The 24,740-nt window shown below is 33.6% G+C and overlaps 1 protein-coding gene across 4 annotated transcripts in view; it reads right to left on the bottom strand.

Annotated features, from left to right (window-relative positions):
• The window catches only part of LOC143233912 (dual oxidase maturation factor 1-like), a 39,237-nt gene that overhangs the window by 10,011 nt on the left and 4,486 nt on the right, over window positions 1–24,740 (bottom strand). For all 4 annotated transcript variants that reach the window (XM_076470795.1, XM_076470796.1, XM_076470794.1 and 1 more), the window contains 5 exons: window positions 20,995–21,052; window positions 13,577–13,711; window positions 11,866–11,928; window positions 9,506–9,659; window positions 4,309–4,520 (listed from right to left, as the gene is read on the bottom strand). In XM_076470795.1, coding sequence (XP_076326910.1) covers window positions 4,309–4,520; window positions 9,506–9,659; window positions 11,866–11,928; window positions 13,577–13,711; window positions 20,995–21,052 — 622 coding nt within the window. The remainder of the gene's footprint in view (window positions 1–4,308; window positions 4,521–9,505; window positions 9,660–11,865; window positions 11,929–13,576; window positions 13,712–20,994; window positions 21,053–24,740) is intronic.

Here is a 24,740-nt window from a genome sequence, read left to right on the forward strand (position 1 = left end):
AATTAACGTGTAAAGTAAACCTATGGAAGTTTATGTTCTACATATGGGAATAATATATGAAAAAGACGAAGAAAACGTTATAACAGAAAGAACTGGGAAATCGAATGACCCAGTTTCTAACCCTAATACGGACCTAAGAAAAATAGATAAGGAACAAGGCCCGAACTAAACCAATGAACGTACATTACCAGTCTTTAAGTAGCTCAGTTACCTCAACAGCAATCAGATCATTGACCTTGGGTTATAGTAGACACTCCAGTTTAGGATGGGTTTGTATGCAAAGCGACAAACAATAACAACAAAGAACAAAGCAAACATGCGTCACGTGTTTACATTGCACAACTCCAACATTAAAGGCTCGACTTAGACCTACGTAAAGTATACATTTCAGTTGAGTTACTGTTCTATACTTCCAGTATGATTAATGCTGTGAGCCTTATCTCTGATTGTATAAGAACAATCTGCCACAGAAACTCTGTACACATATCCTCCTAACCAGTTTATTGTTGAAATAATTAATAGCTGTGGTAATTTTGTAAGCATGAAATGAATTTATTTTGAATTTTTTTCAAAACAAGAGATTGTTTGTATCGTGAGGAGTCTATAAACAGTTTTATTCTATAGAGTTCCCAGAAAAGTATTCAAATATTTTTGTTTAACAACACCAACTTTTCTTTACGGATATAAAATTTATATCTTCTCACTACCAGCGTCTTGAAGTTGAAAGAAATGTTGATTTGTTTTCTGTAGAACATAAAAACATTCGACAAACCGGTTATTTCTTATGATGAGAAAAAGAAGTACGTTTTTTCTTGATCTAACAAGTTTAATTTTAAACGATTATTCGATCATACAGCCCCCTAGTGGCACAGCGGCATGTCTGCGAACTAACAACGCTAGAAACCGAGTTTCGATACTCGTGATGGGCAGAGCACAGCTAGCCCATTGTATAGCTTGCTGTTTAACTTCAAACAAACAAAAATAGCAATCATTTATAAAATTAATTTATTACTTTAATAAGAGAAAAAAGGCAAATCTCTTAGCAGTGTAGCTGATAATACTCTTAATCTAAATATAGTTCTTTATAGAAGAACTAACTTCGTCTTCTTTATGTTGTTAAATCAGAAATTTGAAAGATACACCTTCTAGCGAGATTGTTCATTACTACGGGTTTATTCTTCTTTTTAGTGAGTTTTTTTATTTCAGCGCAGAAAAACTTGTCATGCACTGAATGCTCAAAACTGATTCATATTCTGTACATTATTATAAATACTATTATTTAATTTATGTTTGGTTTTATTAAATAAAGTTACCTCTACATGAGTTTGTTTGGCTGACTGTGTAAGTGTTTTTTCAAGTAGACCAGGATTTATTGATCTAATATACAATGTCTGCAACAAATTGTAGCTTAAATGGCATGAGTGAAAATAACAGAACAAGGAAAATTCAAACAAAGGGCACGAAATCTACTGTAAATGTTTCGCGGGTAGCGGCTCGTATTAATTATCCTGCTTAGTCTGTAAGAAATACATATTATTACTATTTATTTGATATGACCGACCGTTCATCCTAAGAGGTCGCTGACTCAAGGTATACGAGAGAAACAAATAGAAAAACTCGTACCTTCACCTGCAATCGGAACTCAAGTAGTGTTTACCCTAGCTCATTAGGTCCCAGTGGTCCGGCATGGCCAGATGGGTGAAGGTGTCCGACTCGTAATCTGAGGGTCGTGGGTTCGAATCCCCGTCGCACCAAACATGCTCACCCTCTTAGCCGTGGGGGCGTTATAACGTAACGGTCAATCCCACTATTCGTTGGTAAAAGAGTAGCCCAAGATTTGGTGGTGGGTTGTGATGACTAGCTGCCTTCCCTCTAGTCTTACACTGCTAAATTGGGGACGGCTAGTGCAGATAGCCCATGAGTAGGTTTGCGCGAAATTAAAAAAAAAAAAGTTCCTAAAGGTTTAACTGTTCGATGTCCTAACTCTGTTTTAACTAATTTCTCCGCTCAGACACAGCCTAACATCAACCACACCCGGTTTTTAAACCTATTTTAACTAATATGTTTGTCACTTCTAATTGTTTTAGTTTTTTTCCATAACATACGGATAAGCAGGTTTCTGGGCCAGCGTCACGCTTATATTCCTCCTCCCTCGCCACAAAAATACCGGCGAACTTTCGAAGTTGTCAAGCCAGTGACCCACATCAAATACCAAAGGGTGTTTGTTTTCAGCTCAGAGAAAACTCTGTGTCATTGATCCGAGCGTGTATTTTGGTAATATGGGGCTACTGTGTTTTGGTCCAACTGTCATTTCATTGCTAACAAGTAACGATATTCAAAATTTCTTTTTCAGTATTGTGGGGCAGACATATGACTGTCATTTAGAAACTTATCTATAACAAAATATCACAAGTATTCCAAGCTCTCTCTCTCTTTTTTTCAGACGTAAGTAAAATAAATATTATCTAAATTTATACCTTACGAATATTCGCGTGAAGCAAGATGTTTAAAAGCAACAGTTGATTTTAAAAGTCTATATAATTGAATCACATACAACTTCCCCACATTACTTCTGATTAAAACCCAAAATCCTAATAGCTACGACGATACAAAAACAATGATGCAATCTCTTCTGATCATTATAATAAAAATTATTATTTTTTTGCACATTTCTTCCTTCTAGATTAGCTTAATCACATCACTTACTGGATCATATTTTTATTTCTGATACTAGGTTGCTTTAATCAAAGTCCTGATGAACAAAAATGTACAAGTTCAATGACCCTTGCTCGACCTTATTAACAATAATACTCGTCTAGTGGCCACACAAAGAAGGAACTTGACCTTTAATTTTAAATTTTACGCTTAAAATGCATCTAAAAGACAACAAGCACGTTTTGACCTCAAACTCCACCCCAGATAATTCTCTCTGTCTCTGGTACTTAGGTGCCTTTTATCTGACTTAATGCGGTGAATTCTTTATTTCTCTTGTAGTCGTATGTACAAACTTAAGAAATGTTAAGAAACGTTCTTCCCGACAACGTAATCAGGTTTCTACAAAAAACAAACAAACAAAAACGTATGCATGTTCTTGTTAAGCGCGGAAATCCTAAATTGCGTTCATGTGTAAATTATCTTCACTGTGGGGAGGTTGAGTGAGCTCATTGACTTAGGATATTTTTTCTTTTAATATTCAATTGTTGATCACAGATTTGTAAGTCGTACAGATCAATGCAGCTTTTTGTTGTTATAATAAATGTTAAAGACTTATTCCTATTTAATATGTTTATTATTTTACTAAAACATGTCTCCCATCGTGGCTCAACAGTAAATCTGAAGGCTTTTAATGCTAAACAATGCTAAACACCAGATTTCGATACCCTTGGTGGGCAAAGGCAAAGCATAGATACCCCATTGCCTAACTTTGTGCTTGACACAAATAATGGTGTAAACCTGTTTCACTAAGGAGACAGTTTCAAACGAAGTATCCGCTTGTGTAAGTATTATCAATTACTAGAAATTAAAGAAACAACAACAGTATAAAATTATAGCGTAAACGATGGTATCATTACCCCTTACAGTTGGCTTTCTTACAGACACTTTGTGTTCTTATAAAAGGCTTGGGTACAGGGTCAAACAGGAATTACCAGCTATTAATCGATAAACAATAAATATTACAGTTAGAACCTCATTATATTCATAACTTCTTTATAATTACGATCTTCTTATGTGTATTAAAACACTGCATTAACGAAACAAGCAAACAAGTAAAAACAAAATTCATTTAAAAAAAAAGTAGATTTAGGGATGGCTAAATGGCCAGGGAACTTAAACAACAATACATCATCCAACATAATGCAAATGCCATCCCTACTATCATGTTTGCACTCGTTGTGAATAATTGATATTACTCATCTCTAAATTTACTTTCTTTTTTGATAAGTTTTGTTCTTACTTGTATATATTTATTTTTACATTCTAGCTTATATCATGTGATTAGGTAAAATGTTGTACTTAAAAAAAATTGCAATATTTGAATGACCTACTGGACTGTCCTATTCATCTGGAGTGTACTTCTAGTTCATCGGTGAATATATTAATTCTAGCTCACTTTAAACTGTATATTACATTTAGTATCTTCATAATTCTAAGTTATTTTATCTGTTTGACTTTTCTGTTCTCGTAAGGGTTTTGGCTAGCATACTTTCTGTAAATGTATATTTTAACTTGTATTGAATCTGATGGCATAAATCACATTGATTTGATTAACTCACATATAATGGCACAATAAAAACAAAATCAACATACCAGCTACTAACACTAGCCAAAAGCACCACCCGTAATGAAACCTGAGAAGTCCTCCCTCAAAAGGTATGACTAAAGGCTTCCTTGGTAAAAGTAAAGTATAAATGGCGTTGGTGAGGAGCATGATTCCGCCAGTAAGTTGCATACAGTAAGCCCCGTACCTGGGGACAGTGCACAAGAGGATGTTCATCAATAGCCAGAAGAAGAAGGCAGTCCTGGTGAAGATAATTTATAACAAAAATTAACAGTTTATAACACTCTAAACAGCAATAAGCATCTTATCAATGACAGAAAGAAAAGCTGACTCTTATATCCTTCCATGTCTTATATTATTATTATTACTGAAAATTAGTTTCAGAAAAGCAAGTTTATTCATCTCACATCTTGATATTCTGTTGTAATCCAGGATAACATGCAATAAATTCTGGCAAATAATGCGAAAAATGGTTTGCGAAAATTAACCAGGGCAAACAGATTTTGAAACATGAAGGATGTCAGGATTAATTGTTTTTTTTTATTAATGTTCCCAAACTAACAACGTGTTTGTTGTTTCCTATAATAATTAAAAAACAAACAAACAAATAGAAACATGTTTTCATTCGTTGAGAGAAAGGGTTAATAACAACACGATTTCTCTTGGACAAAACATAAATGATATAATGAATCAAATATTTGTAGATAAAATTCTGTAGAAGAGACTAGGTCTCTTGAAATAACGACCATCTTTTTTTTCTTTCTTTTTCACTGTTAAGGAAAACATATAATTTTTGCTCAAAATTTTAATCCTCTCACGTATGAAGAGGTTATCTTTTAGTTTCGAAAAATATTTTTACTACTAGACGCAAATTCATCAAATATTTCAAGGATCATTATTATTCTATTAAAAGAAAACTTGATATTGACGTCTAAAATAATTATGTTAACAACAGTTACATTTTATAACCACACTTATTAAATATCTTAAACTACTTCACGTACCTCATTTAAGTGAAATTCTAGAAACTGAATAGATTGAAGGAACAAAACTTGAATGGAATATATATATATATGTAATATAATATAAGAGTATCAGATAGTGAATATGTAAAGGATATTTTATTTGTTATGGAATATGCTTTACATATTTAAATTTTGCTTAATACAAACTGCATTCTATTGGCAATGCAAACCACAAACCGACTAACCTGTGTATGAACGCATATGAAAACTTACAGAAGTACGAGCCAACATTATTTTTCATAAGCCAAAAACTTATGATTTACAAAGGATAAAACTAATAAAAACAGATTGTTTTCTTTGTGTGTGTGAGAAGCAGAATTTCTATCTTCTGCGCGAAATGAGTTGTTCGTATTCCCTGACTACAACCCCTCAGTCTACGCAAAAAAGAAGCATTTATTTCTTTGTACCCCTGTTTAAATTTCCGTCAGTTATTCTGCAGTTATCTGGAAGTATTATGGTAAACTAAAATAATCTGGTTAATGACGCTTTGAGATGTTATATATATATATATATATGTGTGTGTGTGTGTGTGTGTGGCTATTTTGTTGTCTGTTTGTTTGTATGTTCGTAATTAAGCAAAAAGCTACACAAAGAGATATCTGTGCTCTGTCTACCATGAATGACGAAACTTAATTTCTAGCGTTGTAAATCCGTACGCAGACATTCCGCTGTGCCACTGGAAAGCCATTTTAGCCATTATATTTTCACCATGTTCATTACGTTATATAAATTTTAGTCAAAACAATGTCTGCAGTGACCATTTTAATTATATTTATAAAAAGTTCCTTGGTAAAAGGAAAACACTGATGACGTCGGTTAAATACATACAATAAGCCCCGCACCTGCCTATCTGTCTTATCATAACTTACTTAATATGTAGAGAAGTAAAGGAATAGGCGGACAGATATATATTGTAAAAGAGAGAAACAGAGAATATGAACTTATGTGTAAATTCGAATAACCATATGTATGCACATTATTAAACTTAACATCTTACAAAATAATCGAATTTACTTGTACCAAACGAAAAAATGATTTCAAAATCCAGTTTTGTACTGACTTGGAAGAAAAATAATTTGTATTCATAAATGATATAAATATAAGCAAAAAAATAAAGCGAAGAATATAAAAAAAATAAACTGACATCAGATGTCAAATCAACAAAACAGGCTACAAATGTTTTTAATGTTGTCATGGTTTCACTAGCTGTGTGGTCTAGAGTAGCGATGATGACTAAGGAGTGATATACGTTGCTGTTTCAATAGTAACTTTTCACTCCCTCCATTTTAGAAGGCAGAACACACTACACGCCCATTTAACAGTCTAAATCTATACTTGTATAACAATCTTTGAGTCGAGTTATACAACCGTTCCGCTCTATATATCATGCTTTAATGTATTAACACTTTACTGCTTGTGAAAACAACACGAACACGGGGCCGACAAACTTTACTGAGTTACTTTGTGTATATATATATATATACACACATATATTAATTTGTTATAAGTTAAAAAACGTCGAAACAAAAATAAACAGAAAACGCTGCACTAATTGAAAATATATATATATGTATGTACATATGTATATGTATATATAGATTTATATACTCCAATTAATACACCTATGAAATTTATAACACTTAGTTATAGAGTTGTTATTCTTTACACATACACGGACATGTTCCTGTAGCTGTAAGTAAACACTCACCTTCATAGAACATCACGTCTCTCTCAAAGCTTTGTTATTTTCTTATTGTTTCTCTTAACAACTTTCTATCTGACTTTTTGCTAGCATACCTTGTGTATGATAACATCTTAGCAAATTGCTTGTCAAAGAGATTAATCTACCGGATATTTTTATTCTCTTACAAGTTCTTTATGTAACCACACTCTGACTTCTATCATGACATTAATCGTTAACGTAGGTACGAGCATGTACAATACAATTACTGTAATTGCAAATAAACAATAACTTTTCAGATGGGTGAAATATAAAAAACAAACAACTACAAATACACACATCAACATTGCACATTTTTGTGGTCATACTTCAGTAACTTTCTAGCACATTGGGCTCTTATAATGAAGTAGAAAATGTTACCATTACACAGTCTTCTTATGAGAGTAACACAGAAATATTTAGTTACATACTTTTCGTTAAAGTTCAAGTATCCATTCAAAACACACCTTCTGTCTTAAATAACAGCTTGCTCATTTAAAAAAAAATATGTGAACAGATGTAGGGATTGATAGAGAAAAGAAAAGAATTGTTTGTAATTAGGATTCTTATGTGAAATTATCTAGTAAGTTTGGTGCCTACTGCTCATTTAATTAGTTCTGAGACAAAGTATTGAATTAACAGTATCCTGATAGCCGTAAATTAGTGTTAAATATATTTGAACAGTGGACACTTGTAATAAAAAAGACCATAATTAAATAGTTATTAAACTTATCGTTTTAGGTTCTGTTCTATGACGTCTTAAAATTGTTACATAGATGGTAGCGTATTCGGTTATGTATTGGGTTGAGGAATAATTCGTGAGCGTTTTTTCAAGTTAAAAAAATATATTCATAAATGAAACGCTTTCGCAAAATATTTCATGTCATTTGGTAGATAATTTTTTGCTCTAATAGATAGTGTGTTTGATTTCATATGTCTTTAATTTTTGCTTTCATTTTCAGCTCATTAAATGGAATGTCAAGTGGACAAAATCGAGCGTTTTCGACACCATCTGCTTTTCGCATTTAATTTCTTGCAATTTCGTTTAAAACAATGCATACTATATACCTAGGTATTACATGAAATAAAGTTTCATAATAAATGTTTTGGGTGTAATGTGTTCATGCATTGAAGTAGTGTATAGTCTTGCATGTAATGCTTGAATGAAATTATTTAAAAACGCTCACGAATTATTCCTCAACCTAATAAGATACATATGCTTGAAAAACAGAAATACGTTACTCAGTGCCTGAAAACGTAAAGTAATGATGCAATAGCTAGAAATAAAACGACTTTTGGTCGTTCGACTTTACGAGTAAAGTGTGCATACTTTTGTTTATAACTGCATTTTTAGGGTGAAACCTATGTGGAAACATTTTGGTGTTCTAGTAGAAGTTAACGGTTCACCTTTTGTTTTAAGTTTGTATGTATATTGCTGTCAATGTTTGAGACGGTCAAAATCAACTAAGAAGAGATTTTGGTGACATCGATGATTTTGAAACAAACAATAATAATCACAGTGTCCATATATTAAACTTGTTTATCTAGATACTGTTGTATAAAAGTCATCGGTCATTGTTTATTGGAAATAAAATTTCCATTTCCAACCTATTTTCCTATATTGTTATGTTTTATGATCCATACAAAGATTTATGATTCTCAAGAATATATATTATCATTAAGCCGTAACTTTGATTCCATTTCTCTGAGACAAATAACCCATTTTGAAATCAAACATTGTACAAAAATAAAAGCTCTACAATCACAGTCAACTAAAATGATAATATGATGTCTTCATCTGGAAAATACTGTAATTACAATCAACGTATATAACACAAATTGTGATTAATAACACATACAAACATATTTATAAATAACTTTGTTATAAAATGTTCAGATTTTCTACATTCTGTTATAGCAGCTTTACAAATTAAAGTTACTTTACCAAGACGATATCTGTATAGAACAGTGTTATTTCATTCAACAGAGTGACACCTTTATGATTCTGTTAAGTCCTGCCCTTACAGCTATTCGAAACGAACACTGCTGATATCATAACACAGTGTCACGATAGGATTACTTCCACACGTTGTTGTGAGGGTAATGACATCCAAACCGATTATTATAACATCAACAACAAAAAGGCGGTTAGTGAAACACAAACAAGACTTGTTGAAATCATAATAAAAGCGGGATTTAGAACTAATATATGGGTGTGAAACCTTTGCATTAGCCACTGTTGAGCACGAAGATGAGTCTAATTGAATATGCTCGTGTAAAGTTTTGAATATGTTTTAAACGAACCTGAGCTGATTCTCACTAGGGGGCTTACAACTTACTAAAAGTATATCAGAAAACAAAACACTTGTTATCGTTAAATTATTAAAGAATCAGATAGTGCATATCGTAAACTTAACCAAAAGCGCCAATTACTGGATACGAAGGTTCTAGTTTTATTGATTTATGAAAACTCATTCTTACCATAAAAGAATATAGGAGTAATATCCTGCTAGACGGTAATGTCGTCCCCAGCTAAATCCTTCCAAATTCTGACTCAAATATTCAGCGGCAGTGAGGATAGGATAAGGCAACCCCTTGACCAGCGCTTCCCTGTATTCTTCCTTTAACTCTGTAGCTAAAATAAATGTTCAATTACACAACTGTTACACATATTTCAAATACATTTTACACAGTTCTTTGGAATTTAAGCTATAAAATCCAAACACAATCACTTTGTAGACCTTTACCTTAAACAGCCCAAGGAATTATTTTGAAACATACTTATTTGTAATTTAATTACTCACGTATAACTTCAAAACATGAATCACGTGATGATTCATACATTGTTAAAACTTAGACCAACAATTACGGCTACGCGCGAGAGACATCTAACACCATAGATAAATAGGCATAACCGAATGTTCGGCGATGTTCAGTTGCCACTTAGTAACGGCAAAAATAAACAACTGAAAACCACTGAAACACATAATAGAAGAAACACGGAGATTTTTCTTAATTATTTACGTTAATTTGGAACTGATAACATACACATCATTTTTTAAACGTGCAGATTTTCAAAGTCTAGTTACTGATTTCCAAAGGGATTAAATTGTTCGAAGTAATTTTACATGAATACATATATATATATAGAACTGTTATATAACGTGAATCGTTATTATGATTCGTATATGATTGTAACATTAACAGTCACTGTTACATTCGTGTACTTTTAACTTATAGGTTTAATATAGTTGGGTGATCAGCTAAATTTTTCACAGAAACACAAAAGCTTTTTTAATATTACGCATTTTTATGTTGTTGAAAGGAGTTGCAATTTTTATTTGGCACTAAAATAATTTAATATGTTTACAGGGGAGGTTTTAGGAGGAAGGGAACAACGGGGACAATTATCCTAAGCTCGAGCTGTGGGGGAGGGAGGCAGATTTTAATATTATTTATTATATTGATAAAATACTTCTCCTATTAAGTCTTGGGAATATTTTCTATCTGTACAATATGATTTTGTGTGTATTCAAATCATACTTTAAATTTCGATTTTTGTTTTCTTTATGGCTGAAAGATGGTTTGCTCTTGCTCGCGCAACAGACCTCACGTGTCATTATCACGTGCTTCCACAGAGTATCAGAGATATATTTGAAGGTTTATAACGCTAATATCCTGATTTCGATACCAATGGTTGGCACAACACAAGTGCTCCACTCTGTAGCTTTGTGCTTAACATCAAATAAACAAACTATCATCACGCATGCGTTACTAGGTGGATTTGTCTCAAGCCCCAGAATTTCTGGCTGCGTCCTGAAAAGATTTAATTATCCATCTATGTTGGAAGAGCAAAAAAAAAAGTTTCATTCCACTTTCGTTGAGCCATTGAAAAATAAATGTTAATAAATACAAGCCTAACAATAATTTCTCGCCTCTGATTTGTTAGTCAGTACTGTTGTGTACGGACTGGCACTCCTATAATAATAAGCACTTACTCTTACAAACACTTCCTAGACTAACGCATATACAACGATAATACAGGAGGACTGACTGTCCTATTCTTTCTTAACTACTAATTACAACCAACAAAACTGGGATTTTTGCACACATGCCCCCTTTGTTTGAATTTAAACAAAGCTATTTCTGACACGAATGTATGCAAGCCAATTAGAAAAAAATATAAGAAAAAACACTAATAAACCAAGTTGTCGTTGGCACAGCAAGGGGTCTACTTTACAAAGATCGCTTCATGTTCTAGGCAGAAGGTATAGCATGCATTACTCTCGCTCATAGGATAGGAGAAACCGCTTCGACTCACTGCTCATACAGGTCAGCTTCAACAGAATGCATCTGTACAAACAACTTGTACCTTGCAATAAAGGTTGTGTCCTTTGTTCTACCACCATATAAATCAAAATCAAAACAAATGACGGCAAAAATTACTTGTGGAAACGATATTTATGACACCTACGGTATTATTCTATACAAAATCAAATCTAAAACCCTCGAAGTTAAAGAATATTTCATAAGTTGCACTCTATACAATATAGTAGGCTTACTAAAACTGCGATCAAATTGTTATATCTTTTATAGAAATTTTTTTACTGAAAATCAAAATGTTTGGATATTTTTCACGGTTGAAACTTATAACACATATAATTAAATATTAAGATGTTAAAAATGACAGTATGTAGTAAAAATATATCATATTTTCCTTTTTTAACATGGAACAGTTTACGAACTAGCACTGTTGTAATATTCATTTTGAAATGATGAAAAAAAACTTTTCCTGTTTGTTTGTAAGTATTTTATCACTCTAAAGCAATAATAAAGCTTACCTCCAATCCAATTAAATCTTTCGTTGTAGTTTATGTCCTCCAACAATATATTTTTTGGCATGGCTGTTCGGAATATAGTATAAATAATATTTAAGCACTATTTTTTTCAGACACTGATTTTTTCTATAAATATATACATATAGATATATAGACAAAACGATTTTCCTACTTTGTAATACAAAAAATTAGATCAAACCAATCTAATAAGTAATGATTAACATGTTTTATTTAAATCAGCCACCAAGCATTTACTGTAATGAACAAGCAATAAAAGACATGATTGGGCAATAGAGTTTTACTAAGCCTGAGATAAGGAGCCAACAAGAGGCAAGTACCTTGGTTCAACAACAACAAACACGTTATCACACCCAAATAAACATTAAGTATAAAACTCGAATAAACGAAAAAAATAAAAACCGCTAGTAACAAAATTTGACCACGTAAGACTTATTAAAAATTAGGTAACTTTTAACTCAAGACAAAACTGCCAGTTAATGTGAAATAAAATACTTCTTTATTTTCAGAGGTATATTAAAATAATCATTGAATAATTGGTTGAAGCTGACCTGGTCTATCAACATTACTGACTGGCTTTGTTGCTCAAAGGGTTAACTTAGATCAACCTAGTAATAATAAACTTGAGAAGGTGAAGGGTTAAACACAGGAATGTTAATATCAAAACCTGTTTATGACTAATACAACTGGCAGAAGTCATATAACCAATTTGAAGCTGATGTATCTTGAATTACGTAAGTTGGATCAACAAATACAACAGGAACTCCTACTAATAATTATAAAATTGACTAATTCAGCCGGCACGAGTCGTATAACCAATCTCAAGCTGTCTTTTGCTAAATTACATTTGTTGGAGCAACAACCACAAGAGGAACTCCTATTAATATTTTCAAAAAATGACTAATATAGCTGGCGATACAGCTGACTTTGTTGAATTACACGAACCGTAATTACGAACACAACAGGAACTTCTGCTTACTGCTAAGTCAAGATTTAAAGAGATAACCATTAATAACATTAATTAAAAAAAATATCGAGTGTTTACCTTTACACTGGTGTACAAACTAAGAAAACGAGCAAAAATAAGAAAACGTGTACTGAACTAATCACAATCAAAATGTCCTCCCCCCAGTGGCACAGCAGTATGTCTGCGAACTAACAACGCTATAAATCGGGTTTCAAAACCCGTGGTGGGCAATCCACAGACAACTTTGTGCTTAACTTCAAACAAACACGATATAAATATGCATTTAACAACTCGGTCTCGTAATAAGAGCACGTTGAAGTAGTGACCAGTGGACACTTCAAACAATAACCCAATAAGGTGGCTGAGAGCGTTGAATGTGAATGCAATTTAAAAGAGGTCAGCAAATTAAACCAACCAATGAAATGTAAGTAGAATAATAAACCTCTATCAGGACTCCAAAGTAAAATAAATAGTTTTGTTTCAGCTAATTTCTTTTCAATTTTAAGCCAACTTTGAGAAATTAAAATATTCAATTCCTAAGAATACATTTCTTAAATTATCTCGCAAACTTTTGCCCTTACAGTAACCTTGAACTGTGGAAAACTGATAACTTATATTAACTTTACGAGCACTATATACAGCCTAGTTTTAATAATTGTAATCATTGCCTAAAACACACAACAGATAATATACCTATATTTTAACTATACTTTGCTAACTCCAACTTACCCTTAAGTGTTATATTAGCTCCATTCAAGCCAATACATACTCCAAGAATAGAATCAATTTTCTGCCGTGAGAACGCATGATGGGAACTACAAATCTTAGTGTGTGCCACATGCCATTCCGTACCATAGTTGGTCACTATATTGAATAAAAATCATGAACTTATTTATTTTTCTCTTCTGTAAGCTTAATATGTTTCATATTTTGTGAACCAAATCCCAAACTAAAATGCCAAAATGCGAAATACATTATATCGGACACAGGAGTAGCTTTATAACTTTTAAAGAAAAACAAAACAGCTTAAACAGTTGCTAATAATATGTATATATATATATATATGTGTGTGTGTGTGTGTGTAGAAATATATATAGATAGATATATAAATGTAGAAACCCAAGAAGCATACTACTTTAAGAGTCTAAATTTGTTTACAATGAATTTTAAATTTCGTAGTAGAGAATTAAACCATATTTTAAAGAGTGCAAAGTGTTGATGGATGAATATTCTCAAACCAGCAGAGTACTGGATGATTTAATACACTCTTTATGCCAGCTACTAAAGAAACACAGGGCCCGGCATGGCCAAGCGTGTTAAGGCGTGCGACTCATAATCTGAGGGTCGCGGGTTCGCATTCCCGTCGCGCCAAACATGCTCGCCCTTTCAGCCGTGGGGGTGTTGTAATGTGACGGTCAATCCCACTATTCGTTGGTAAAAGAGTAGCCCAAGAGTTGGCGGTGGGTGGTGATGACTAGCTGCCTTCCCTCTAGTTTTACACTGCTAAATTAGGGACGGCTAGCACAGAAAGCCATCGAGTAGCTTTGTGCGAAATTGAAAAACTAACAAATAAACAAACTGAAGAAACAGCAGTGACGTTTTTTTTTTCAGTTTTAATCTGTTCCTAACAAGTATATTCTATCTACTACGAAAATTCAAATTGCAATATGATCTGTTATTCTAAAAATCTGAAATATTTGACTTTCAACTGACCAACAATTTGTAAAATCTAAACTTGCGTTGAACTAAATTTATTGCTAACAGCAATAATAAAGTGATAACTGATAAAGTTACTTAAAATATTACTCTTAGTTTGTGATGGTAGTTAATGAATATAATTACTCCTATGTCTTAATTTAGGGCATTATATACAAACGTCTGCATCAAAACTACAGGCGAAACTATATTAACAAATCCCCATTTTTATAATTCCCTTTTAGCCACAAGTAAGCAAAGATTGACACTGTGCGAAACGTAAAACATTGTTAGAATACCACATTTCTTTCATTTTGGTTTTACCGTGACTTGTGTAATAGGAACTAGATAGCATCAAGTAAGCTACAACAGCTTAAATATTATAACAGTTTAGAGGCGTTAATAAAGAATGCTATATCCAATGTTTTAATTGTTTTGTTTTGTTTCTATAAAAAACAAAAATTCGAGTCATGTTGTTATGTTATGTTATTTTCGAGCTTATAAAATAAAATTAAATAACAGGAAAAGAAAAGCGAGTGGTTACAATGAGGTCTCATTAAATGTTCTCATCATAACAAGTAGAAAACAGTGTTGTTTATTGGTTAGAATAAGCCACTGTGAACTTCTGGACTTAGCAGGTGGAAGAGAAACTTCAAAATCAAGGGGTACATAAATGTTCACAGTACATACTTATAAAAAAATTATGGTTTGAAAATGTGAAGAGTTCCACTTTTTCAGATGTTGCATTAAGCAAACATGTTGTTTATGTTATTATTTTTTTTCTTAATATTGAGTTTCACATGCTAAAAGAATATAAGCATTACGTTACACAGCACAGGTTGCTCCTATACCCAGGCTCCTTACTTGTCCTATTAAACGAAACTACAGTAAACAAGTACATGCAGAACCTACAGACTTTTATAGCAACCTTCCGTAATAAATAAATAATACAAAAGAAGAATAAATATTTTATTAATATTAGTCTATTTCACTTTACTATAGTGGGTTTTAAATAATTTCATGTATAGAAGGACAGTTATACAGATATTTATTAGTTTTTTGAAATAATTACATAATATTTAGGAGCAAGCCTCAAATCGCAATGTTGTCGAGTGTGCAATATGCAAAATGAGTACATGGTATAGACGAGGTCAAGAGGTTTCATTACATGCCGGTTTGACTTGTATAGGAAATTATGTTCTTCCATGTAATATCTAGAATAATGAATATATTTATTTGGTTTCGCAGGGGGCGCTGAGAATCTTCACGCATTTTGACGAGAATCTTTGTTGCCAAGCCCAAATGACTCAGCGCAATAAATCATTATGTCCTAAATTTTCCTTTAATTATGTATGTTTATCGTACCATTTACTTATTATACTTTTAGTTTTATACATTTAGTATAAAAATATACAAGCTTACATTATCTATATCTGAAAGTGCGGAATTAAAACAGAAAGCAATTTTTGTACTCAGAATAATAATACAAGTTTAATTTTGATTCTTTATATTGTCAAGTGTTGCATGGGATTATTTTTAAACTATGATTTTAAAAAAGTAGATAATAAGTGCATGGATGTAAACTACACGTTTTCCAGTGTTGAAAATAACTGTCTATAACTATTCAGAGGTAAGATTTAGGGCGTATAATGCTTAATTTTGAGGTACAATCCTCATCGTAAACACGGTACAGATACTCCAGTGTCGACTTACGTTTGTTTGTTTTTGAATTTCGCGCAAATATCTAGCGCTATTTCGCGCTAGCCGTCCCTAATTTTGCAGTGTAGAACTAGAGGGAAGGCAGCTAGTCGTCACCACCCACCGCCAACTCTTGGGCTACTCTTTTACTAACGAATAGTGGGAATGCCCGTCTTATTATAACGCCCCCACAGCTAAAAGGGCGAGCATGTTTGGTGCAACGGGGATTCGAACCCACGACCCTCGGATTACGAGTCGAACGCTTTAACCCACCTGGCCATGCCGGGTCACGTCGACTTCCCTGAAAACAAACAAAAATATTAGGGATAACATATAACTTGTCATATAACTGTTTGATGTGACACTGTTGCTGACACATAAAACCTACTCCAACAGATTTATTCACTATTACATTGAACATTTCAATTATGCAACCATATTTTAACAATAGGCAATATGCATTTAATAAACCAAATCCACAGACAACGAGAAAATTATTCTAAGAAAATTATGCTAAAAATAACGTTTGGAAAGACAAGCTTATGTTCAGAAGTTAACTTACATGTCGGTGTTGAAATTCATTATGTTTGTTGTGGGTTAACATATTATTAAGCACAAAGCTACACATCGAGCTATCAAAACCCAATTTTTAGCACTGCAGAAGTTGTTATGAAACTAAGCTGAGCGTGACTTTTGTGCTAGTGGTTTAAAATGTTATTATTCTTTATAGACCAAGATTAGAGATATAAACTGTACAGTATAAATCACAGCTCTGCTTCTTGGAATTTAGCAGCAATAAAAGAGATGGAGAGAAAAATAAATATAACTAAGTGAGAAATGATTACAGTACAAATTGAAGGTCAAACTTTCATGCTAATCGAAACCCAGTATATATAACAAATATAACAAGTATATATATAACAGTAAAATAATATACATATTATCGTCTTTGCTTCGTAACTAGAAACACAAAACACAAAATAATAAAGGTGAGAATCACAGTGGATATTTTATCCCACCCATCAAATGCGAATAATACGTCACGATTTTCGAAAATTTAACTATCAGTTCCATCTCCACGGCCTATCATGGCGACAGTTGGCGTCTAGTAAGAGCATAGTGTAATAGGATCTTAAACAACTTGGTGTTATGGAAGAGCACGCATTCTGTATTGGTTCGTGATATGGTGTTCACTTCCTCGAACAACGGCAGTGCTGCTCACAAGTGACGATAATTCATTTAAAGTGACGTATGGCTTGGATTTAAAATGTTCCCTTTGATCTTAAGTATAAATTACATTCACAAGTAAAATTAGACACCGTGTTGCGGACTTATATCGAAAAAATAAGTAACTAAAGTATAATAAAATTAACTTCTACGAGTTTACAGATTTCATGATAGATAATATTCCTCTACATTGTATCACATCGCATTAGTTTTCTAGCTACTTTTCTCAATGTTCCTGGTACATAAAATAACCGGACAGTTCAAAATGTTCATTCATAACTACCTGGATGTAAATATTCAAGAAAAACAAAACTCATGTTTGAACTCAGTTAATCGTACTTTGTGTTATTTAATTGTATGTACTAATATCATTCCACGTCGCTACGTATGAGAACCGTGGTGCTAGAGACGCCATCTTTAGCAGCCAAATATACTAGATTATGTTGAAATCCTGGCCCCTCGACAGCGCAGTGCCACCACTGGTAGTTTGAAATCCTGGCCACTCCACAGTACAGTGACACCACTGGTAGTTTGAAATCCTGGCCACTAGACAGCGCAGTGCTACCACTGGTAGTTTGAAAACCTGGCCACTCGACAGCGCAGTGCCACCACTGGTAGTTTAACATCCTGGCCACTCGACAGCGCAGTGCCACCACTGGTGGTTTGAAATCCTAGCCACTAGACAGCGCAGTGCCACCACTGGTAGTTTGAAATCCTAACTACTCGACAGCGCAGTGCCACCACTGGTAGTTTGAAATCCTGGCCACTCCACAACGCAGTGACACTACTGGTAGTTTGAAATCCTGACCACTAGACAACGCAGTGCTACCACTGGTAGTTTGAAATCCTAGCAACTAGACAGTGCAGTGCCACCACTGGTAGTTTGAAATCCTGGCCACTCGACAGCGCAGTGCCACCACTGGTAGTTTGAAATCCTGGCCACTCGACAGCGCAGTGCCACCACTGGTAGTTTGAAATCCTGGCCACTAGACAGCGCAATGCCACCACTGGTAGTTTGAAAATCTGGCCACTCGACAGCGCAATGCCACCACTGGTAGTTTGAAAATCTGGCCACTCGACAGCGTGGTGCCACCACTGGTAGTTTGAAATCCTGGCCACTCGACAGCGCAGTGCCACCACTGGTAGTTCGAAATCCTGGCTACTCCACAGTGCAGTGACACCACTGGTAGTTTGAAATCCTGGCCACTCGACAGCGCAGTGCCACTACTGGTAGTTTGAAATCCTGGCCACTAGACAACGCAATGCCACCACTGGTAGTTTGAAATTCTGGCCACTCGACAGCGCAGTGCCACCACTGGTAGTCTTATTAGTGTAAAAACGTCCAGAAGAATAATATTTATACGATAATATTATTAAATAATGTAGAACCAAAATATGCGCCATTCCGTAAAAAAACAAAACAAAAAACCTTCAATGATCTTTATGGGAGTGGAAACATTTATAGAACAGAACAGTAACAAAATTCCTACTCTAAACCCATCAGCTTAAAGCTGGACGGATCTCTAAGTTTGTTAATAAAATAATAAAGTTGAAATAGAAACCCTATTTTTTTCAAGACTTCTTGGACCTACGCATTTTTAGAACATCATGAAGAAAATAATAAAGATATGTTTGAATTTACTACTAAGGTTTACAATCTAAAAGTTATAGTCACACTATTTTAAAGACAATTTTTATGTGACAAGTGGCTAAATATGCTGGAGTCAAAGTTTCACTACATAACTATTACGCTCCTGTTAGTGGCTAAAAACTAGGAACAGTTGTACAGTATTCTAGGTATTCTCTGACCTATCCGTTAAGCCCATTTGACGCACAAAGTGCCATTTAATGAAAAACAATCACCAAAATATCGTATTTTTACAAGTAAAACAGACAGATGTTACATTTTCTTTTATCTTTAACTTGTAACCAAATAGTTTCCAAAATTCACCTTAAACCTGTAGTGTCATATGCGTATTAGTAAAGCTATTTAGAAATCTAGGATAAATCGTCATTAATTAGTTAACTTGTCATAAATATATATACGTATTGTTTCTAACACACAACTGTTAACGCAACAGAAATAGGTCCACGGATTAAACACGAAATTTAAAAAAAATAATTGAAATTCGACTTCCTTAATGCAAAGCTTGATATGTATATAGCTTATATTTTCTTTTTTTCCTCCATTTACAACTGATAATTTCTACGTAAATAACTTTATAACTTAATCACAGCAGAAAGCATACTTCTGTTAAGGGTAGAAAGAGTTTTTCCTTAACTTCCTGCTAATTAAGAAGCGTATACTTTCTGACTGAATCTTCACTTGACAAGGTTAATTAAATAATTCCTCGAATACCTAAGGGTAGATAGAAATATTTCTGAGTTCTAGGTAAAGAACACTTTAATATTAATGTTGTTCAAAGAAGGAAAAAATCTCTAAGGTAATAGAAATTATATAAAATGTTAGTATTACATTTCAAGAGGTTTTAGTTTACAGTCGAATTTTACAAGAGATACGGTTTATTTTCTAATTTAAAATACATACAATTTAGACAACAAATAAACATGTAGTAAACGAATATGCTATAAGTTTGATAGGATATTCACTAATTGATTATTTGGAATTAAACACACACCTACACAACGGGCTATCTGTGCTTTGCCCACCACGGGTATCGAAACCTGGTTTTTAGCACTGTGATTCAGCAGATATGTAAGGAGGTGCTTTTGTGTTTATTTGTAAAAAATCCATATGTGTTAGGAAGGAAATAAATTAGCTGCTACATGAAATAACCTAAAGATAAACGTAAACTCTGGTAAAGGATATTAATATTGTAATATAATATGTTATAAAAAGTTTCAAAGGTATTACGTCCCCAAAAAAAAACAACCACCAACAACAAAATATTGAAATTTGTGTCGAAGTGGTTTGTTTTTTCATTATTTGTTCCACATTTTGTACTTGTTGCTTGACTACATGTAAGAGACAAACTGCATGTATTCCTGGCAGAGACAGGAGGAACGTTGCACGCGAAATTTACACGGAAGTTTTCACACATGACAGAAACCGTTTTTAGATATTCAAATCGTCTTAAGTGCATTATGATTCATACAAAACAAGTACCAATTAAAGACTGTAAATTGCTCGGTTTTATCGAATTCAGCTGTTTTTTTTTTTTTTCTCTACGGTTATATTGCGTCTTCTATGAATAGGCAAGGTGGTTAAAGCGCTCGACTCGCAATCCGAGAATCGCTGGTTTGAATCCCCGTCGCACCAAGCATGCTCGCCCTTTCAGCTGTGGTGGCGTTATAATGTTACGGTCAATTCCACTATTCAGTGTTGGCGGTGGGTGGTGATGACTAGCTGTCTTCCCTCTAGTCTGTTAAATTAGAAAAGACTAGCGCAGATAGCCCTCGTGTAGCTTTGCGCGAAATTAAAAAAACAACAAATCTTCTAAACATAGCTGAAGCCTTTAAGGTAACGAATCATTGAGACACTTGAAAGATGATTTTGGTAAACTTACCAAGAATGACTGCTCCTATAAAAAGACTTATCGTGACACTCACAAACGTGGAAAATTTCTGAAAAAAAAAGAGAACAAATAGATTAATAAAATGATAGTTTGACGGTATACTTTCACGGGAGTTAGCGTCGTAATGGAAAACTCTATCTCACATTTCTGCTTTTAACTTCCTATTGATGATTTTAGGTGAAAATCAAAATATTAGCATGAAAGAGCTTATTTGAATATCATACATTTTAATAAATTCCATACAGCTGCAAAGATGGATTTTATAATTGTGGGTAACAACACTTTATCCTCCCTATCCCGTATGAACATCATATACACTGGTGTAAACATTCCCCATCATTTTATGGGGATTTCTAGAGGTTTTGTCCGGCATGATGAGGGCGCTCGATTCGTAATCTGAGAGACGCCTGTTCAAATCTCCGCCACACAAAATACCCGCCTTTTCAGCTCTGGGGTGTTTTATTGTGACTGTCAATCCCACTATTCGTTGGTAAAAGAGTAGTCAAGAAGATGACCTTCACTCTAGTCTCACACTTCTAAATTAGGGATGACTAGTGTAGATAGCCCTCTTATAGCTTTGCATGAAATTAAAAGAAAAGAAAACGAACGGAATTAGCTAGTCTTCACCCCCTACTGCCAACTCTTTGGTTACTCTTTTAGCAACGAATAGTGGAATTAACCGTAACATTATAAAACCTTCACTGCCGAATGGGGGAGCATGTTTGGTGAGACGGAGATTGGAACCCGTGAAGTTGAGATTACAAGTGGAGTGCCTTAACCACCTGACCATGTCGGACCTACTTCAGATTGAGCAGTTTTTGTTGGTTTTTTTTTCCAGCTACAATTATTGGTGCGAAAAACAAATTAACCAAGGGAAAAATCATGTAAAATCGTTCACTTTTTAGATTAAATATACAAGGGATCCCAGGACTAACTAGTAGAATTAATTGCAATATTTAGTGGTTTTGTTTAACTTTTTGTACGTGGTTCATGTTATTAAACACTCCGTAGCCAACAAAGTCAGGGACCTAAAATAATTTGTTTCGTAAACCCCTTAGAAAAGGTTTTTTTAAAAAAGCCAATTCGGTCCAAGGTGATAAGAATCTTTCGCTAATTGTAGGCTTAGTAATGATTTTTTAATCTGTGTCTTGTGAAATTTACTACTACAGACTTAGCAATCATAAGCCATACAATTAATCTAAAGGAAAATACCCTTCCCCATGTGACTGGAAAATATAAAATGGATTTTTCTTAGTAGTTGCACACACGCTTATATGTGCGAGTACACTTTTACGTGCAACATTAAAATGTCTTAACAATTCTAAATTATCTTATTTGTTACTCATTCCAGTAAAGCCAGAGAAATTATTTTTGGTTTTTAGTATAAGTTATATTCAACCAGAGATTTACTGCCGAATTTACGGAGATGAAGATTTGTTAATTTTTTTTCCTTCCAAAATACAAAACCATGTTAGGTTCTTCTCGATGACGAGAAACCCACTTGAAATAAAAATGTATCTCAGAACGGCTGGTATGGGTATTAACAGGTTAACCTGAAGATGACCTAGGAAGGTCAAAACGTTGTTCTCTGCTTATCAATAAAATGTTAATACCCATACCAGCCGTTCTGAGATGCATGTTAGGTTGTGTAGACGTTTACAAAAGTGAACAAACAACCAGTTATTTAGCTATAAATCAGGGATGGTTAGGCACAGTAGTTCCTCTTCTCCCGGTTAGAAGAATGCATATATATTTATCCCTTAGTAAGGTATAATTAAACTGAAAAATATGTCGCACGTGACGTGCTTACTATTGAATCCATAACTCCCTTCCTTCCTGGTGTTGTTAACAGCATGGAAGATTTTATGTATTCATAGAGTGTTAATTAAGGTAAGGTAAAAATCAAAGGCTTCTCTTCACCTTTTGTGTTATGTAATAATACACTGACGTATACTCGGTTATCATATAACATGCTGGACACGAATAGTCCAACTAATATATTTCTCTTTCTTATGAAGAACAAAGGAGATTTATATTAACATGCCACTATACGTCTTGGACGCAATATTTTGTTAGTTTAGTTCCTACGCTTCCTCGATATTAACTTTAACTGCATCATTTATTTATATTCTTCATTCTCAGGACCAAAATAAAATCTTAAAATGTATGACTTTAAGATTAAATGTCTATCCATAGTAGCATTTTGTTTATGGCACTATTTTGACAAAAATCTTAGCGAATCAATAAGGTTTCCATATTTTTAAGTTTTATTATTAAAAGAAAACTGTTTTGTTTTAATGAATAACAAGATATATAACGTTTGGCGCGATTTACACCGTTCAAACTATAAAAATGCCATCATGACTGTGCATAAGACTGCTGTTAGGACTTATTTCAAGTATTTTGTTTAGTTTACGTCTTATAAAGAGGGTGCAGACGATTCTTAAAATTATTTTCAATTAAAAAATAATTAAGGTGATATAGTATTTTAAAGTTGAATATTTCAGTCCTTGGATAGTAAAATAGACAGTCAATACAACTGTATATAGAATGTACCAGTTGAAATTTACACGCTATTTCAAACAAAAGATAAATGCTTGTGAAATTTCTTGGTAGGCTTCAAAAGAAATGGTTAATTTACAGGATTAAAAACATTTTCGTGTTCAAATAGCTATAGCTGATAGATGAAATATATTTTGGCATTAATTGCATTGTGTAGTCTAAGAAATTTTCAGAAATAAAAATTATGTCTCTTCGTTAGTAGCAATTATATTTCTTGTAGTATAAATCCTAAAAAGACGTTCATACAGTGTTGACGTCAAACATTCTTTGTGCATTCCCCACGAAAAGGATGTCCCCAAACGCGGAACTTGAAAGTACCTAGGTAAATTGATAATTGAAAACATGCATGCCGAAATTAAGTGTCAGTAATTTGAATTAACCTTATATAAAGAGGTTAATTACCATTCTGTCATCGCGGTGTAATAAACTGAACGGGTTTGTCAAAAGTTCATGCATACTGGTTAGTTTGAGATATGATACCAAGCCTAATATAAATATAATGGCCAAAAACTAAACACGAGTCTCAGACGACATAGTTAACTAATTACTGTACAAAGAGATACGATGGCTTGGGGAACAAAAAGACAAAACGTTGACCAAATACCCTCTGCGTATACCGATGCAAAAACAAGTATGACTAAAGTCAGCAGTATTTGTATTTTCACAAAAAAATAATCTTTTTCGCTCTAAAGAAAACATTAAAACATTTTAAACAGCTGTCTGTTATATAGTAAGTGGCCGTTTCGTTGTGTAATAAAATAATAAAATCAAATCCAACGCACGCCTTTTAAGGACAATCGCTAAAATGGGATTATGTGGTCTGTAATTACCGTGGCTAAAGAATACAGCAAAATAGTAAAACTAGGGCTGTCTGTATATGTAACTGTCATTCATTTCATTACTTCGTACACACTACCTTACAAAGTAAAATATCCACGAGCATCTTTAAATGTCACACAAACCTACAGTAAACTAACTCGTTACAATCAGACAATTAGAACTGGTTGGTTAAAATAAATCTCCACGTGCTTCTACTGCAGCCTCGTGACAATCAGGCAGGTGATACAAATTAGCTAAAAGTTTCGAATGTGTATGAATTAGATGAGATCACCGAGTAAAACCATTTAAAATATATCATAGCAAAAGTTATGTGCTGAGCAGATTGGGAACTGCAT

This window comes from Tachypleus tridentatus, chromosome 12 (genome assembly GCF_004210375.1).
Source record: "Tachypleus tridentatus isolate NWPU-2018 chromosome 12, ASM421037v1, whole genome shotgun sequence".
In the NCBI taxonomy this organism is placed as follows: Eukaryota; Metazoa; Arthropoda; class Merostomata; order Xiphosura; family Limulidae; genus Tachypleus; species Tachypleus tridentatus.